The sequence below is a fragment of the Paralichthys olivaceus genome, chromosome 16 (assembly GCF_024713975.1).
Source record: "Paralichthys olivaceus isolate ysfri-2021 chromosome 16, ASM2471397v2, whole genome shotgun sequence".
NCBI classification, from domain to species: Eukaryota; Metazoa; Chordata; class Actinopteri; order Pleuronectiformes; family Paralichthyidae; genus Paralichthys; species Paralichthys olivaceus.
The window spans coordinates 20490451-20510484 of NC_091108.1; the positions used below are offsets into that span (position 1 = coordinate 20490451).

At 40.6% G+C, this 20034-nt stretch overlaps 2 protein-coding genes across 2 annotated transcripts; one reads left to right on the top strand and one right to left on the bottom strand.

Annotated features, from left to right (window-relative positions):
* Positions 1–9019: 9019 nt before the first annotated feature.
* Positions 9020–13310, top strand: fitm1l (fat storage inducing transmembrane protein 1, like). The gene is made up of 2 exons (XM_020109560.2): positions 9020–10340; positions 11419–13310. Exons 1-2 carry the CDS (start codon positions 10138–10140, stop codon positions 12095–12097), a joined length of 882 nt encoding a protein of 293 aa, XP_019965119.2. The 5' UTR covers positions 9020–10137; the 3' UTR covers positions 12098–13310.
* A 56-nt stretch (positions 13311–13366) lies between these two features.
* On the bottom strand, positions 13367–19711 carry trnau1apb (tRNA selenocysteine 1 associated protein 1b). The gene is made up of 9 exons (XM_020109549.2): positions 19536–19711; positions 18494–18591; positions 17755–17854; positions 16905–16957; positions 16663–16791; positions 16082–16198; positions 15504–15792; positions 15137–15179; positions 13367–14845 (listed from the first exon to the last, which is right to left on the bottom strand). The coding sequence occupies exons 1-9, from the start codon at positions 19569–19571 to the stop codon at positions 14709–14711; spliced, it is 1002 nt and encodes a 333-aa protein (XP_019965108.1). The 5' UTR covers positions 19572–19711; the 3' UTR covers positions 13367–14708.
* Positions 19712–20034: the final 323 nt, after the last annotated feature.

Here is a 20034-nt window from a genome sequence, read left to right on the forward strand (position 1 = left end):
GGTTATTTGAAATGTCCCTTAGATATCAAACTCTATTCCATAATACTATTATGCATTAGTGCAATGCTGCAGCAAAACCACATCTTCATGATAATATTTGGATTTATTTGCACCATCTATTCTGTCTGTAGTTGTGGCAGATCTTCCTGTCACCAGGTGCGAATTGGTTTCCAGATCACTCCTTCCTTATTGAGAGCAGGGATGAGTGGTTGAGTGTTAACCTGTGAATTAACACTTGTCTCCACCAGGCTTTAGATGTGCTGTACATACAGTGTGGGCTGTTCAAGCTGCATGTGTTTGACATCCTGTCAACGACCACTGCTAATAATTCAGTGACACCTCTGTCATGACCTCATGCATGAAGCCCTAGGGACCGATGAAATACAGCTGACGCACATGTACGGACATACTTCACAGAAATGAACACTGATGAAATGTTCAGTTGGTTGGCTTCACACAGCGACATTGTTGTTAGATACAGTAACACCGAAGTGACCACAACTTCAAGGTTAAATGACCTCAGACATCTTTGGTGAAAACTGTAGAAGTCTACTGTCTCTACAGGCTCATAATTTAGATTCATGAGGGTTTTTCTTCATTAAAACAATGATACTAATAGTATAATAGTGATAAAAGCAGAAACGATAAATGGTCTGTATTTATATATAAGTTATATAGTGCTTTATTGTCTTGATGACAACTCAACGTGCTTTACAGTACAGTTTTACATTCACCCATTGATGCACACATTCATACAGTGCATCAGCCATCAGAGGCAATTTGGGGTTCAGTGTTTTGCTCAAGGACACTTCAGCACACAGAATAAGAGGGAGTGTCTCAACCAGTTAGAAAGGAAGAATATTTGTGTGTTTATATTTGCCAAGTTAGTTTTTATTGTGCAGTAAACACAAGTCATGGGGTGACTTGATCTTGATGCTTGATCCAGTTTTCAATGGTTTTCATGTTGGATCAAGTGAAGAGCACAGGACTCTCTTAATCCTCCGGTTAGCTTCAAATTTACATCTTTCATCTTCAGGGTCAATTTGAGCAGAGCAAAAATACATTTGCATAGATAGCGCTATACATAATTTCAAATAAACAAAAAAACATCTGTACAGATTAGCCATTTTTCTTATCTCACTGAAATTGATTGCAGACTTTTTTTTTCATTGACAGGTCGACTGCTGCGTCCGACTGCAGGCTCCCTGCCCCCCATCCTGCAGCACCAGCAGAAGTCAAACTTAATTTTTCATTCTTTTTCTTTCATTTCAGTTTTGCATAGTTTACACAGACACATTTTCCTTGTGGGCTATTTTATACCCTTCCCTTTTATTTATTTCCTCACACAAAGTGAATATTTTTACTTCAAGGCCTTGACTCAGGACAGACAATTCTCCACAAGTCAAGTGATCAAGCTAACATGGGAAATCCTCCCATCTAAATGTCTTCAAAATAAATTATGTCTATCCCATAACTTAATTCTGGCCAATAGTGGATGTAGGGCCTATCACAGAACCTTAGCCCATACTTCCTTATGGTCTTACATTAGTGTGGACTAACTGCATTAATAAGCTGTTTTTAGAGTGTAGAGCCAGAACAGTTTCATCCGTCTTTATTCTCATTTCATGTCAGTAACTCATACTCACCCTCCTCTCATTACGGATGCAGCCACCTCCTCCTGCCCTGCTGTAACCCCAGTGTTATCTCCCCTCAACCTCATTCTCCCACAAGTCTGTTGTTTATTCACCAGCCACCTTCCCTCAGTTACTAACAAACTGTCTATTGTGCATTTACAATATCTTCCCTGACTTCCATTACCACCTGCTAGTGAATAAACATGACAGAGACAAGCCTAAAGCCATTTTCAATCATGTCATGTGGAGGATATTGGGTCCACACTTTCTCCACAGTTTTCCTTGTTTACAGCACATCAACACCAGCATCGTCTCTTATCACCACAAACTCTCTTGACTTCCTCATCAGTGTCTTCTACATGTATGGCTCCACTTAAGATATTTGTTTTCTTTTTGTCATTTAAATGTTTGCATCTGTCACGCCATCAATCCCATTCCCTCGCGGTGGATTCTGCGGGGGAACTTTTTGTGTTCTCACATCGGCTCCTCTGGACTTTCTGCAGTTCTTCTCCAAGGGAATCTCATTTGGACATTTGCGTTCACACGTACATCCTCCAGAGAGACTCAGGAGGATCTCCTGAGTTCAGTTCAGTTCTTCTGTTAAGTGGAATAGAATGAATTGTGTTAGTTTCACGTTGCTACTTTTTTGCAATGCTTTAAAGAGGTAAAATCCCAGTAGAATACTAATATATATTTCTCAGTTTATTCAGGCAGGTATACTGAAAACAACATGAGGAGGCACGTTTTCTTAACACTGACACTTTCTACTTTGTTATTAAAGTGCTCTAGTTAGGATTCTTTTGTGTAGCATGGTGTGTGTTTCTTGTCCCTGTTTAAGGTCACACATATTACACACCCACCCACTCACAACTACAGTATGAATGTTCACAACAGTGTTGGCCCTTTGCGGAGGCTAGCATGAATTGGCATTTATTCTTTAAAAATAGCAACTGTGAGTTTGTCAAGTGAGACACATCAGGTCCTCTTCAGGGTTGCTGTTCAGTATCTTGCCCATGGACACTTCAGCACATGGAGTGGGGGAAACTGTGATAGGCCTGCCAAAATTTCTGGTTGAGGGTCTGTTTGGTTTGTTCAAGTCTGTTCGTAGTTTAGAATGAGCCGCACAGTGATGAAAAAGGTCAATCATTCATACAGCTTGAAACATTCAGCTAAACTGGCTGAGATACTAAGACAAAAAGAGTTTGGGGTCCAGTTATCACAAGACCACATTCTGACAGAGACCAGTGAGCAAGCTCATCGCTAAGAAGCTAGAAGGAGAATTTGTGTAATATAATTCGAAATGATTCCAGTTTGTCTCAAACATCCATCAATTAGTATTACTGATAAGGGATGGTATGAGAAAAAAAGAAAAGAAAATACGAGACACAAAGAAATGAAACAACAGGCACCCCAAAGACAACCGAACTTGCCATTTGTGTGCATTAGATCACTGCTGAGTTTGATATGAAGGTTGAGCTGTTTTGGCTAGACCGAGCAATAACTATCATCACTACCACCTGACATCAGACGGCTTGCCGAAGAGAAGCAGTTCCATCCTTCAGAGAGGTCAGGGTGATACTGTATGGTTTCAATAATTTAGTGTGGCCCTCCAAAGAATGTTATAATGATTGTACTGAATAATATTTGAGCTCTGTGTTTTTGGCTGAGATGGCAAAGAGTCACAGAAAATTCAAAAGTGAAAATCCTTCAAGCCCCCCTGTGATGCACTGAAAGAGGAGGCAAAAATGAGTGTCTCCACCCAGATGTTGTGTCTCCGTCAATGCCGATCGGAGCTGGAGCCAATAAACACCCTTGACCGCTGAAGAGTCATTTGAGCTGGGGACTATTGCCAGTGATTCTTTCACACTGGAGACAAAAGCCAGATGTTAGTGGGTGTATGTGTTTTCTTTATCTAGTGTGAAAGACACATTAGAGTGTTCCAGTCCACTCCTCGACTGCTCTTTTCATTGAAAGCTGCACTCACCATGGTTCTCTCATCGTTTTGGTATTAGGCATGTATGCAGTTTATTAATACTTTGAGTGTGGTGGATAATAATAAACCTTTTGTTTAATACCTTCCCTGGACCCACTGATCCCCGCTGCACAAAGTCAGACCTTACAAACAGTGTTTGAGGTTGGTCACAACTACAATTTGAGCTGAGTCATGCGGCAACATTATCAAGGGAAAAACACAGACACAAAAGGTTTTACAATACAATTGATACTGAATACTTGTGTGGCATGTGACTAATATTACAGCTTTAGCCACAAAGGTGTTCCTATGAACCAGCATGTTTTAAGGGGGGTATGACTTTTAAATACCTGGGGCTATTGACTTTCAATTGTACGGGATAGAGCAGCCATTCCACCATAAAATCTGTAATGTGTGCTGTAATCCACATTAACCCACCCATTCTACAACTGACATGCAGCTTACCAGAGCCAAACATATCCACATCCTTTTTGGATCTGTTCATTGGAATGTTTTCAGCAGCAGGACGGGGCAGAGCAGATTGGACAGGCAGCTGTTTGTGTCATCTGTCAGTGTTTTAGGGCGGATTAGAGGTGAGATGCTACAGCTGACAGCTCCCCTGGCTGCCTGGACGCCACACAGATACCAGGCCCTTTAATGGATCTAAACCCCGTGCCAGCACATGGAGACGTGAGTATGTGGTACTATCTGCTTAATTCAATAATAAAATCACCTATTGAAATGGAGTTCATTTAAATTAGGGGGGAGAAAATAGAAAGAAGCACAGGACGTCCGAGAATTGGTGCTCCAGCTGCACAGTAGCACAAAAAACTGTATTTGAGTGTCGACAGGAGTCCTTCACAATAGAGCTGTGAGTGGAGAGTTCATTTGAACTTGAAGACACAATGCAACTTATTTTGACTAACAGCATCAAAATGTGTGGAGGTCAAGTCTCAGATTCCCTAAGGCAGAGCAAGTTCAAGAGTAATGTTGAATTGTGCATCAGAGACTTAGAAGTATTTTAAAAGTAGGAGTAGAAGTTTTAAAAGTTAAGATTGTTGTCATCTCTTTATGATTTGTTGTTCATAACGATGTGGTGTAAGTGTTTATGTCCAATACTCAACAAGGAACATTTTGAAATATGAAGAATTCTAAACAGCTCCGCTCAACATATGTATAGTCTTTTGTATTTTATCTACATGAAAAAGACTTGAAAACGACATTCTAACACAGAGCCCATCAGCATGAATCACCACATGTAGCTGCAGAGGGCGCTGTTGCTTAGTTATTGTTCATTGCTTACATGTCAGAGCAGTCACTGAGATCAGTCCTACCATTGAAATAATTTAATTTGATGTATCTGCTCATACAGTATGATTGATCAACAAAATAACAAGAGTAATGATTATGGTCCAAGTCAGCATGAAATGCACTGCATCAAATCAATTGTGCAGTTTTGTGCTCAGAACCAAACAGCTTCCACATGAAGTTATGGCCACATTGACATGTCTGACATATAGTTGCATTTAGTTAAGCCCAGTAGAAAAATGTCAACAAGATCTGTCTTTTACAAAACAGAACAGTTAGCAATAAACCGGAAACAGGCACAATAAAAGCAGGAATGCTTTTGTAAATTGATATAGACCAATTAGTCAGTCAACACTTGGAGCACATCACATTGATGTTGTCGTGAGCAGGACCTTTAAGAGTGTGTATATACAGTAAGTGTGTGTGTGCGTGCATGCAAATGTGTTTGTGTGTGTGTTCTGTGGGGTTAGATATTTCAGTGTTTTTCTCAGACACCCACACAAGATAGAGTTCAGCATATCTCTCGTTATGCTTTTCTATTACACTCTGACAGGTTGTGTTATGTGTGTATTACTGAAAAGCTCAGTCAGAGTACATTGTTGAATGTTGGGTGTGTAACTTAGCTGTACTCTGCTCTCAGGGAATCATATGGAACTTCTCTCTGATGCCTGCAGATGTCAGCAAAAGTATATCATACATAACACAGTACATAACAGTTTGTAATGGATAAGATGATGTTGCAGTTGCACCAAAGACTGATCAAGTAGAGCCATCTTATTTGGATGTAAAGATATATACTCAGGGTTCTTACATATAATACAAATTAATTTCAGGAAATTATCAAACTATAAGTTTTCCATGTTGTCCTATTTCCATAACATAGTCAGACCTATATTGCAACCATAGGTCACAATAATTAGCCTCTTACCAGTGCACTGAAAATGTATGTATGTGATAAAGTGACATTTCACATTTTGCATCTTCAGCTGACCTGCTGTGAACTGACTAATATAATCATGTTCACACGAGCAATTATCTGAAAATAAGCAATTAAAGAAACTACTTTCTAGAAATAGGAAAGTAACTAAGTTACCTGCAAGTCACCTTCCTGCTGACATTAGACAGTCTGACTTTACTGTTTATTATTTTATTTTTTTAGGCCATGTTTCAATTGCCTCAGTGGGTGGAATTCAACCCTGGGACTAATTTATTTGATTATATAATTATAAATAACTTAACTCTATGAGGTTTTTAACTCATGTTCAGTCAAAGCTCTTTGAGATTAGCTGATGTAGTCCTTTACCGGCACCATTTCATCATGTTCATTACAACAGATTTTAAACTGGTGATTTATCGAATGATCCCTTAATTTTTCATCTTTCCACACATTTATGAGGCCCTAAACATGCTCCAAAACTCCAACATCTTTGCACACTCGTCTGATCTGGCAATAAATTATTCAATTCTATGGGACCTGCACATGGTGAAATGGTTCAGTTGCATCATCTGTTTAAGAAAAAACAGACCCCCTGGGTTGTTGACTTGGCTATAGATGTGTCATATTTAGGAGAGACATCTATTAGGCAGAGACTTTAAAAAAGCTTCTCGGAGCCATAACCTAAACCCAACAGGAAGTCCTGCATTTTAAATGTTTTCTTGCAATTTTCTGAAAAATGTATCCAAAGGTATTAATCTGATCAATCTGTCTAATCTTAAAATGCTGATAATGTAAAAGTGTTGAAAGAAATGTTATTTTGATGAAACATTATGAAATTCAATAATATCAGCGAAGACTTAAAGAACGTCTCTGGGGTTCATGACTGAAATCCCACAGGAAGTCAACAATTTAGCATTTTGTGTAAAAAAATACCTTTATAAAATATAGGGTCATGTACTTCTGCCTTCCAGCAGAGAACAGTGTGTGTGTGTGTGTGTGTGTGTGTGTGTGTGTGTGTGTGTGTGTGTGTGTGTGTGTGTGTGTGTGCGCGCGACTATCTATAGTTATGAGTGCCAGATTTGGTTCTATACCGTCATTGTGAGGACATTTTGGCTGGTCCTCACAGATTAAATCGGCTTTTTGAGGGTTAAGACTTGGTTTTAGAATTAGGTTAGGGTAAGGGAGTTAGTTGTGATGGTTAAGGTTAGGGTGAGGGTGAGGGGCTAGGGAATGTATCTATTTGAAGCATCTTTTTCTCCAACTTTATGAGCACCATTTACATGCACATGATTCATTCACACAACAGTCAGCTCCTTTAAGTGCTGCTTGCTCAAATTATACAATTATTTAGTTAGTGACCTTATTATGACTTCATTCATATTTTATCTATTCATGTTAAGGATATTTAGGACGTGTGCAATAATACTAATACCTAGATTTGAATATTTAAACAATGTATCATATAGACATATTTATTCATGTGATGTAGTATCATCCGTTCATAAAAACATTTAATTCAATCATAAAATCTAAAAGTGAGTCAACCCTTTTTAAAGCAGAATTAATTTTCTTTAAATTCTGGAAAAAGAGACACAACATGGTGGACCATGCCTCAGCTGGTGGTTTGTCAGTACAGGCCACTTCCACAGAAACCCTGTGCATCTGAAAGAAAGAAAAGAAATGTGTTCAGTGCTGATTGAAGCAGGCTTAAATCATATTAACCCAACACATGTCATGGTTCAATCAAGTATTGAAAATGTACAACCCCAAATCAGACAAAGTTGGGACGGCATGTTACATTTAAAATCAATAGATGTCTCTGGAAAAGATGACATCTTGAAGGCAGCATGTGCTGCTCCAAAATCTCTCTGAACTTTTCAGCAGTAATGGGGCCATCACAGAAGTGTAAGTTACCTTTGCAAAGGGCACACCCCCATACCATGACAGACCCTGGAGTCTGGACTTGCTGCTGATGAACAGTCTGGATGGTCCTTTTCATTTTTAGTCCGGAGCACACAACGTCTATTTCTTTCAAAAATGACCTGAATTACTGACTCGTCTGATAATTCATCCCAGATGCCTTTGAGCCCAGAAGAGTCGATGGTGCTTCTGGACATGGTTAACATAAAGCTTCCTTTAGGCACAGTAAAGTTTTAATGCATGTGTTGATGTAACTACGTATTTTAGTGCTTGACAAATGTTTGCAGAGGGTAATCCTGATAGTTATATCGCTTATAGATGAATGACGGCTCTTGCTGCTGTGCCGTCTGAGGGCTCAGAGAGCACGGTTAGTCAGCTAAGGCTTGTGCTCTTGCCCTTCACGCACTGAAAATCCTCCAGATTCCTTGAATCTTTTAATAATGTTATGCACTGTAGAGGATGAAATATCCAAATCACCTCCTATCTTTCTTTGAGGAACTCTGTTTTTAAACATTTCAATAATTTTCTCACACATTTGTTGGCAAACTGGCGATCCTCGGCCCATCTTTGCTCCGAAAGGACTAGGCCTTTCCTGGATGCTGCTGTTGTACCAAATCATGATTACATTCATCTGTTGGCTTCACCTATTTCAAATCACTTCATTTTTTTAATCATTCTACCTCATTATCAGCCCTAAATTGCCCCCGTCCCAACTTCTTTTTGGAATGTGTTGAGGCCTGAAAGGCAGGAATGGATGTATATTTACATTTAAAATGTAGTTGACCAGACGTAACATAAAACATCTTTATGTTCACACTCAAATGAAATACAAGTCAAATTAAATGTAGAAATCACTGCTGTCTTTTTTTATTTGCATTTTCCATACTGTCCCAACTTTTTCTGAGTTGGGGTTGTAAATACATTACATATTACATGATGTGTGTGAGGGTGAGTTTGAATTGAAAGTTGAATTGAAAGAAATTAAAGGTTTTTTTTTTTCAGGAGGAACTTTGTGAGTTCAAGGTGATTGTGACTCGATATCAGTCGGTCAGAGAGAGAGAACATGACTGTGTGTGTATGTGTGTGTGTGTGTGTGTGTGTGTGTATGTGTTTGTGTCACCATTCACTGATTGACAGGGACAGACTGTGGCAGCAGCTGACTCTCAGCTTGGATACAGTACAAAGGTCACTGCTATTAATACACACGAACAAGGATACAAACACACACACACACACACACACACACACACAGTGACACGCTGCATTTAATAACTAATAATACATGAATGTTGACACTTTTAATGTACGACTTTCATGTCATCAGTGTCACTGCTGCTCAGCTCACTCTGCCTCCATCTCATGAATTAAGATTAAATGAAGCAGATGACCTGCGATACACGTATTAGCACCAAGGAATCAGTGTCACCGGAGTAATGTGACAACTTAAAGGTCCTGGAGACATAGAGAACAGAAAAAGTATTTTTATCTGTGTGTGTGTGTGTGAAAGAGAGAGAGGGAGGGCGTCAGTGATCTGGAGCAAAGACGCTACTGTTACTGTGTTGAACGGGGGGGATTTTTCTGAATCTACAAGTGCTGGACAAACTGTATTCCACACAATGATGGAAATGTCATGTCTGAAGAAATGACAGGCTGATAAGGATAGCTGCACAAGAGGAGAGCAGGAAGGAGACACAGGAGAACCTGGTGCACAAGGTCAGAAAAGACTGATGTTTGACTCGCCTCTCTGCAGCTCTACAGAAAGCGAAGGCGGGGGGGCAGTAATAAGGATTGGAGAGCAGCGGCGTGGTTGAAGACATCATGAGCGTGAAAACCGATAAACTGAGAGCTGCACACCACCAGTAGATTGTAGTGAGTGTAGTAAACACTGAGTCAGCAGAAGTGCCTTGAAGAGTTTCAAAGTTGGCATCCACAGTGTGTACTTACACATGTATTTCAGTCTGTGGAATGCTGCTGGACACCTGTCATTCGATTCACGTTGCTGAGCACAGCTCCACTCATGGCAGCTCGCTGTGTCACACCACGGGCTCGCTGCTGATTTCACTACAAAGCCAGCAGCTGAGAAATGCTCCGGGATCTGGATTCATCCTCCAAATCATAAGTAATGCATCAATGGACCTTATCAGCAATCTTTGAAAAACAGTCTGTTTGATCAATTCCAACCAGACTTCTGGGATTATTCCAATCTGCAGCAGTGATCAACATTCACAAGTGTGTTACATGCATTCTAGTCGGGATTACAGCCTTATCACATGACAGCGTGCATGCTGTTACTTCTGAGGTGGAGAATCCACACAAACACACTCCTGCGTTCAGAGGCCGGCGGCAGGTGATTTTCATGATTTAAGATGAGAGTTTGGTTGTGGGCAGAGATGTTTCTGAACACGGTGCTGGTGGTCCTGACGGACCTGACGGCCCGGCTCCTTGGTAACACAATGTTCCGGCAGCACTTCCACCTGCTGCTGTCTGCGGTGGTGATGTTCGGTCCTGCACTGAGCCTTTGGGTCTCCCAGCACAGCGTCTTTGCCAAGAGGAGCCACTTTCTGTACAGGTGAGAACGCTTCCTGTGCACTCTCTGCTCACATGTCCAGTCTGGACCAATGGCATCATTGTGTCACTGGATTTCATCCGCTTGCATGTTTGTGTCACTGTTCTCAGAAAACCTACTAAAAGAAAATGACCTTTGGTATTTGAAGACAGAGTTTTCACAGTCTAATCTGATGTATAGCTCCTGTTTAACTCATGACATTAGACAATAACAGACAATTTTCAGTCATTTTTTTTCTTTAGAATAATCTAAACCACATCGTTTCAATGATCCGGTCTCTACTGCGTGTTTGCTCCAACTCCTGACTCTCGTCAACTGCATCTCAATTCCATACTACGTCTTAAATCTGGATCTCTGTATAATAGCCGTTTCATTCCAGCATCTGTAGAATTTGGGAGAAATGCCATTAGTAGTTTTATGAATAGAACAAAATTGTTCATTTTATTTTAAAGCAAACCTGTAAATATAGTAAAACCAGAAAAAGTGATAATCTTGCTCCTCTTATTTTTTTCCCAGAAATGTATAACTTTATACTTATACTGTTTTTGCTGTTAGTTTCCTACAGTATTTCAGAAATTAATCTGCTTATATTACATGAGACAAACACTGATGGCCATCTTCAATAAGGCTGTTTTTTTTCAATGCAGTTTTTTTAACATTTATTTAAAAAATAGAGTTTTCTTTTGCCACTTGACTGCAGCAGAACAAGGTATCACAGTATCATCTGTATCACAATATCACAGTTGCAGAGTAGTCAAAGAGCAACATAGATTACATTATTATTATTATTACACACAAAACTTGGCTCTTCGGCTGCAAAATGCTCCACAACTGTACATTCACCAGCTGGTCTGCTCATGTAAATTCAAAATGTATGCTGACTTATTAAGGGGTAGATATGTGAAATGGCCCTGCCATCTTTTACATTTGTATTAAGGACACACATTTGGCAGTTGATTTGGCAGTGATGTTTAAGTGCTGTGACAAAATATAATTCATTCCTTCCATCACTTCCTCCATCTCCTTCTCTTTCAACTTTACTTCTAAAAACCCTCTCCGTCTTCCTCTCCCTTCTCTCCAGGGTGTTCCTGAGCTCCGGCTGGGGCTGGACCTGCATCTTTGTGGGTTCCTTCGTCTTCCTCCTCTCCTTCTCCATCCGTCGCTCCCTTGGCCTCTCCATCCGTCACCTCTCCAGGCTCGGGGTGGCTGGTGGCCTGTGGCTCATTTTTTGCAAACTCCTGAACCATCTGGAGAATGCCACAGGAAGCTGCTATGAACCTTTACTCAGTGGCCCAGAGGTGACAAGCGGCCAGCCTGTGTTGGTGTTAAGAGAGGGGGAGAGCAGGTTTGAGTGCCTCAGAGCTGGGCTGCTGTGGAGAGGATATGAGGTTTCAGAGGACGTCTTCCTCCTCTGTCTGTGCTGCCTGCTGCTGGCAGAGGAAACGGCCGTGTTCGGTCCTTATCTAAGTTTGGGAGGAATCTCAGATGCTCCTCTGAGGATCCTCTTCCTCTTCTGTGTTCTCTTGCTGGGGCTCTGGATCTTTCTGCTTCTCTGTCTCTTAGCTTACTTTCCCCAGTTCCCCACCCAGCTGCTGGGGGGCGCTCTAGGCTGTCTGAGCTGGAGGGGACTGTATCAGGGTTGGTATCGCCAGGGGCCCAGCTGGTACTGTCCCGGGAGGCCTGGACAGGGACTGCTCAACACCAAGACTGGAGGTACTGAGGATCAGGACGCACAACTGAGCCACGATCACTGTGATTAACTGTGAGAGAAGCGAAGATCTTGAAACAGACTCAAACATCTGCACAATGATGAATTTAACACGTGGATAAGGATGGTTGTCTGAAACCTGTATGTTTGTATCTGTTGCCCTCAAATAGGAATCACCAAATGGACTGAGTGGACTTTCAAAATTGTATGAGTTTCTTTTTCTTCTTTCTAATACATGTTTTGTCATCAGTCAGTCACAATAGACAGATTGAGCGAGCCTCAAAAAGACAACATACAGGTTGAAGATGTTAAAAACCAACAGATCTCTGCATCACAAATGAAAGGTTAATTTCATGAACAAGATATGACTGTTGGTTTGGTTGACAGATAATGTCAGACCTCCACATGGTTTTCTATTCATGTCTTATTTGATAAGACTCAGACTACCAGAACATGCAGACACTAAATGAACTCTCTGAGGAGAGAACTGCAGCAGAGTTCCTAAAAAAGGTGAAGAATGGATGTCAAGATCATAGCTAAAAAGTGGACTGATAATATAATTTACTCACTGTAGAACCCTTTACCAAGGTGCTAAAGCTGCAGCATGTCTCATGTTACATACCTAAATAAGGCTTTAATAATTCTTATATTCAGATAATACACAAATATCATTATTTCTGCAACAGATCCTCCTGATTCCTCTGCACCAGACATTAAACGACTAAGGACATTTTGATAGTGATGTAGGTGTGTATCACTGTCTTTGCATGTGTGGGAAACAGAGTAAATGTGGAGGTTTACAGACAGTTCCTTGGATTCTGAGAGCTGCCGCGTGAATTGTGGAACCTGTCTGCCTTTCTAATACCTCCAGTCACTTAGTTGGACTGACCACCAGACGTCAATATGCCACGGCAATGTGTCTAAATACTTTTGTAAATGGATAAATTGTCAGTTTGTAGTTTTTAATACATTAGCAAATAATTCCAAAAATAACTTTTGACTCTGGGTAGGTGAAACCAAATTGCATACACTCATAGATATCAGTCTGCTATATATTCCTGTGATTCCATCTACGATACATGCATTATTCCCTGGAAAATTGTCAAAACATCCAAAAAAAAAACAAGTGTAAAAGATGAATCTGCACCCTGATCAGCACCAAAATGTATTGGGTTCTTCCTTCCTTTCTCCGCTGTTTAGTAGATTGTGTAATGCTGCTAAATAAGAAACTCCTTGGCAGGGGTAATAAAATGTGTAAAATGTAATAGGCCTGCATACTCTGAAGTCTATGTACTGAATAAATACAGTTCACCTCAAGAGAAACACTTAAGTCTTTACTTCTCTAGAAAAGTAGACAGAAGACAATTTCCTCTTACATTTGTTTTTGTTTTTCTTTCATAGAATGTATTCACAGAAAAAACATACAAAACATCTGCTACATCAAATCAACTGTCTACCTCGCAAAATCATGACACAGAAGTTTTAGGAGGTTGTACCATTCATCTGTAAAGTCAGTTCCTTTTCTGGAAAACAGTCATAAATTATACTTCGGTTTGATATCTGTTGGGTAAACTGAATATAAACATGTGTCAATGTTTTCCGCAATACAACTCAGATAATGTTCATTAATTCAGAATTTTTTTAACAAACCCAGGACAGTTCCTTCATTAAAAACAAAGCATACTGACTCTTAAAATCTATTGTAGTTCATGGCAAATGACAAAGGTATAGTTTTCATTTCATTTCTTCAAAAGAAGATCTCTACCTAAAGAGCTTGGGCCATATTCACTGAGCTTAGTTAACATCTGCTGGTGAGACCATTTCCACATGGAGCCACAAACAATAGGTGACAAGTTGCATTTATTCCTCTGTGACATTAAATGGTGATATGATCTGCTTTTAAAAATGCACCAAACTCTGTATAATCTCCTGCATGTTTCAGTTGGGGCTGCATGTGGCCTCTGCACAATCTCTGGAGTTTTTCCTGCCAGGCCCCTAGTAAAACCTTGGAGTGAGTGGGTGCCTTGATGACACTTTCTAACACATAAAGGACGCAAAAAATTTAAAATAAAATTTAAATATCTCAGGAGGAAGAAGTGATTTCATACATGTAGAAGATACCAATTTGGAAAGATTGAGCTTTTCGGTATACAGGCCAACGCCAATGTTTAGGACCTGTAAACAAACCATGTTGGTTCTGAACACGTCTGGCCAGATAATCTCCGCTTCTGCATTCTGTTATGTGAAAAGCAAACTCCAGAGTATGTCCAGCTCCTATTGTCAAGACACGTTCCAGAGTTCATGTGTGAAAGCGGCTAGATTGACACACAGTGTTCAGTTTACCTTACTGCAGCTACTGTGGCAGTCCACAGCAGAGAGGGCAACGCCAGCACTTCATCCCTACACTAATAAATTCATACCAAATGGTGTGGACCACGCAGTAACCTCTCTGATTAGTGAGCCACCTTCTGTACATTACCAACATGGTAAACATTAAAATCCACTGAAGGTGTACGCACTTTAAGGATCTGAAGAGGAACAAGTAAATCTCAGTGAACTAAAGTGGCCTTTATAAGGCGTCAGTGTCGCTTTAGATATAGGGGAGTAGAAAAAGAAATGTATTCAAGGGTTTGGGAGAATCCAAATATAAAATAAAGACGTTATCAAGGAAGGGAGGTGACGGTGGACTCAACAGAGTCCAGAGTTTCCCAGTGACAGTTCATCATGGCGTCGTAGAGCTCCTCGCTGCGCTGCATGAAGTCTTTGTTCCACTGGTCCACGTCACAGGCAGAGGTGGGCTCTGTCAAACATCCACAGACAATAATTTGAACATATCCTCAGTGTTCAAAATCAAAGCAATGACAAATACTGTAAAACTGTAACTTAACAGCTGTCTCACATTGTCCTAAATCACAATATAAAATGAAATGATGAGATCATGTTATGTTTAATATGCAAATGTTTCACTTGTTCCAAATAAAACCTGGTTAGTAAAAATAGAAAATGTGCTATGATCAACTTATTAACATATTCCTGAGTTTTCTTTGGTGGCATTAGACCAGATCGGACTGGTGGGAGGAAATTGTCTCACCTTCTGCATTATCCTCCTCTAAATCCTCAGTCTCCTCGTGGGTCTGCAGGGGACACATGAAACACCGACAGTTATAATAAACATTAACATGCTGAAGAACGACCACTAAAGAACTGAGGGTTTTTGAAAGCAGGCAAACGTGCCTTCCTACGAGTAAATCAGCAAATCACCATGTATTTCAATCAGTTTTGCAAATAACAACATTGTGGAGACATGTCTGAAAACAGCTAAGCTAACATGCGACAGGATTTAAATAAGACCATTTGAAGCAGTTGCAAGGTTTCTTCCATTAGCAGAAGCTAGCAGTTTTAAAATGCTAAAAATGCTAATATTCCAACCTAGTGTGGGTGTGTATGAGTTCCCTCACCTCTACTGCTCCTGACGTGTCTGTGGACGTGGGTGGCATCCCAATAGGAGGCGGCGGCATCATTTGACCTGGTGGAGGGTATCCATAGGGCCCATAGTTGTAGTTGTAGCCACTGTTGTATCCGCTGTTATAGCCACTGTTGTTATAGCCACCGTACTGATCGTAGCCCCCCCACTGAGGGTAGTAACCCCCCTGACCGCTTTGGCTGCCGTAGTAATTGGACTGCGACTGGTTGTAGTTGCTGTGGTAATTCTGGCCCTGGCCCCCGTGGTAGCTGCTCATCTTCTGGCTGTAAAATAAGAAATTTGAAAAAGTGTTTTAACTCAATGTGCATTACTGAGTGAAAGAGAACATTTTACCCACTTGCAGCTAAATCTAAATCATTGTGTAAAAAGTAAAGTGTGTCAATACTTTCTGGAGCCTCTGCGTGTATGACTTTAGCATATTTTTTGTAAAGAATGTCTGGCTGTGATGGTACGAATGATCCCTCAAAAATGAAGGTGCAGCTTTTTCATGGAGAGGATGTTCAGTTGTATATATTTTGCTATATCCATTATGTTTCTTTGTCAGCAACTTACCTCTTTGCCACAGCAATACTGAGTCTGAGCGGCTTTCCACCGAGCATTGTTCCCTGGCACTCCTCAATCGCCTTCTTCTGCTCGCCCTCCTCCCCAAACTTGACGAAACCGTAACCTCTGCAAGTCAAACAACAATTACACCTCCATTCCACACCAACACGCATTACATGCTTGGCATCAAATAGCCACTTATAATGAGAAACAGAATATAATGGGTATTATTATGGTAGAACTGAAACTTGTTGTTTTACTTTTAACATGAGGTAGCATCACTTGAATTGTGAGTTGCTCTTGCTTAGCCTATATGGGGAAAACAATAGTTTTAGCATAAGACCGCAGGAAAACATATCTTCAGGCTGTTTTGAAATAGATGCAGATGTTGTAGTGGTCAAAGTCCACAGCACTGCCATCCAAATGACCACAACACTAATAAAACCAGGAAATACTTCATGATATTGCATATTTCTTACAAAAAATAATCAGAACACAATATCATATATGACATCGACTATAAAAATACCATCTAATCTCACACAGTACTCTTAACATTGCTACCAGTCCACCCCAGTGAGTCAACATACCTGGAGTATCCGTACTGGTCGGTGACGACTTTGGCTCCTTTGCAGGAAGGATACTTCTTAAAAACTTGGTGCAGCTGGAAGTCGTCCACTTCAGAGGCCAAGTCGCCTACAAACACTGAAAACTCTGGCCTGATAGGAAATAATTTTTTTTATACAACATATAACTTGACCTCAAATTTAGACTCAAATACTATTGTCTGTTTACAAAAGTGTGTATTGAAAGAATGTCAATCAGATCTTACCCTGCCTCTGGCCGTTTCCCGTAGGTGGCATAGTTTAGCTTAAACTTCCGGGGCTGCACATGGGGAGAGAAGACAAATGCACTGAGCAGAGCTCAAACTCCAAAGACGTGTACTATAGCACTGATATTGCTGGAAATAGAGAATGGAGTTATTATGGTTGTTGTTATTTGGGTTTACATACCTCCACCACCCAGACCAGCCTTTAGCCCATTCCTCAGTTAGTTCCTACCAGAGACTCTATTCACCAGCTTCAAACAAAGTACATTCATGTACAAGCAGCCTTTTAGCCACCTTCAGCAGCCGGTACAGGCTGGTGGACAGGGGAGTCCAGTAGCTTGGCCCAGCTCAGAGGGCCAACAGCATTTCAAATTCAGCAGCAAGCAACTAAAGCTCACAACGTTACACGTCACTTAAGAGTTACAAAGTGGTTTCTTTTGTTTTATATTACCAGACGCTGAAGGAGATTTTTGGTCACTGCAGCAAATCAATAGTACAAATTCACTCTAGTGTCTTTAACTGGTGCTGGTACAGCACAATAGTGAAAACAAAAGAAACACAGATGGCAAATGGAATAGATCTGGTTCATTTATAGTTGATATATTAAACATTTAATCCTGTCGAGTTTCTTACTTAAAAAAGTAGGACCAAGACTAGTTGAGCTCCACTATCCACAGTCACATCGACAATTAAAAATTGTTTTATAACATTAGTCTAATACTGGGAAAAAAGAAAGGTAATATTGAATCGTCAATAATATTTATATATTTGTGTAGAAACAATATTTATGTAATGCAGTAAAGATCCATTTAGATATGATTCATAATTTTTGCAATTACACCAGAGAACTTACCGGATTTGATCCTGGAACCAGTTTTCCATTAAGTCTTTGAACGCAGCGGTCAACACTTGCCTCATCTGCCAGCTCCACAAAGCAGTATCCTGCAGAACCACTGCACAGGAAGATAGAAATTTCAAAGGCCCCGTACACAACTGGTATTAACATGTGGTTTTTGTGATCCAATCACAGGAGGACAGCTTTAAATACAGGTGTGAACGCACCCAGAAAAGATCTGAATCCAATTAAGCCAGACCACATTCAGAGGTTGTCTGGCCCACATGTGCTGAAGTATTTTAGCAGTGTGTCCTTGGCCACATACGAAGGACTGTAAACTAACTCGAAACAAAATTGTACGTTCTTAACTAACACAAATGACGTTTGTGTATATTTGCATGTAGAGTGGGGGAAGGGAGATCAGATCACAAATGGTCACAGGCAACACATTTAGGACGCATTTTAGTGTTGGGTGTGGACACACGTACTTAACGCTGGCCACATGTGATTGGATCTCTCAGGATGGATGGATGTAAAGAAAACCTGAAATGTGACCTTTGTGCAGTGGACAGAACTATGTACCAGATATACAGCTTGGTCACTTAATGGTTTATGGTCAGTAGATTAGTCTTATGCCAACAGTTAGCTGCTTACAGTAGACCCACATACCAGCACATCTAATAACACAATCATTGTGTGTGTTGGTGTCTTTTAGATGGACAGTGATGTAAAGCATGAGGTGCTCTGTATAACCTACCCTGTTGTCCTGTGAGTGATGATCTTGACTCCAAATGGCGACTCTCCCATGGCACTAAAGGCCTGCTTGATGAAGTTCTCATCCATGTATGGGTCCAACTAAACACACATGCAAACACATTATACACATGTCACATTAACTCTAAACCAATATTGATAATAGTATATGACTGTGTACATGACTTTACAATAAAAAAATTAAATAACAAAAAAAAGGTTTTTGGTGACAGCAAAGGATCATCTTACTTGCACCGTTAGCTTTAATATTTCCTTACAGCAGATGTGTTCTGGTGTAGTCAACAACTGAGTGCATTGTCCAAACATACCTATTAACAGGGTCATGTATACAACATGTATATACACTATGTGTATACAACATTTGCTGCACAGAGATGTCTTGCTGTAATCCAGGTCCAATCTCATATTATGTTGTGTTACTTTTAGATCTTGTTGCTTAGTTTAATAGTTTTCTTTTACAGCATCATGAACACCAGGAAGAGGATCACGTTTAAAGGGCTCTAAAGCCATCACTGCCTGTTTGAGTCAGGGGCTCAACTGAGGATCTGCATGTCAGCTACTTTAGTTTGAGGAAAATATGTCTCGAGAGGAATCTCAGAATCAAAAATATGAAACTGGAAATAACCACAAGCTATTTTCTATCAGCTCAGACACAAACCGCCACCAGACTGGACCAGAGACATTTCTACAATAAAGGATTTCCAGAAAATGCTAACGAACTCGTTCTTCTGGTACACTGAGCTGCAACATCAACTTTGAATATTAGCTCAACTCAAGGTGTTTGGCTAAAGCTTCCTACGAGGTGGAGAGCTTCACGGGGAACAAATGCGTGTCTGGTGACTTATGTGACAAAATGTCACAACTGTGTGTTGGTAAAACATTTCAACACAGCGTAGTCTTAACCTATCCCGACTGGTGTCAAGTATCCAGGCTAACTTTATGTAACCGCGCTAGCATCCAGCGCGCGTGGCTAAGCTAAAGTAAGCTAACGTCCCCACACAGACAATAACAGAGCTCAAACTTACGTCCCCCATCCACAGGCTCGTCTGTCTGTTGAACATCGTCGCGTCTGGAGCGGTGGTGATCGATCGGTTGATTGGTTGATGTTTGAAGGAGGAAAACAAAGACGAGTGTTTACAGCTTTCTCTTCACGTTGAGCTAAACACAGGAGTTCACGGCTTCCGGTGCAAACTAACACTTCCGGTTGGGATCTGCAGGTTTTCGCACCATCTCAAATTGCCACAAAGTCCACAAAATCACTAGAGAGACATTGCACAAAAGTTGTTTTGTTGTTTCTCCGTTGTTGGATAAATATTAAGACATTACATTTCTGCCTCACCTATAAAATCAAAAAGATTCGTTCTGTGTTTGCTGCATTCAGAGCATGCATGTAGAACACATACAGGAGTTAATGAAAACTACCTGCAGACCCTCTACCATGGCACGTGGCTCTGAATACATCACAGTGATGGCACCACTAAATTACACAGGCTTTTCTGTTGTTAAATGACATCATGGCAGCTT

Coding starts and splice junctions, on each gene's coding strand:
- fitm1l (XM_020109560.2), top strand. CDS start 10,138: ATGAGAGTTTGGTTGTGGGCAGAGATGTTTCTGAACACGGTGCTGGTG. Junction 10,341..11,418: donor AGGAGCCACTTTCTGTACAG/GTGAGAACGCTT, acceptor CCTTCTCTCCAG/GGTGTTCCTGAGCTCCGGCT.
- trnau1apb (XM_020109549.2), bottom strand. CDS start 19,571: ATGTTCAACAGACAGACGAGCCTGTGGATGGGGGAC. Junction 15,180..15,503: donor ACACGTCAGGAGCAGTAGAG/GTGAGGGAACTC, acceptor TGTCCCCTGCAG/ACCCACGAGGAGACTGAGGA. Junction 14,846..15,136: donor AGAGGAGGATAATGCAGAAG/GTGAGACAATTT, acceptor GATGTTTGACAG/AGCCCACCTCTGCCTGTGAC.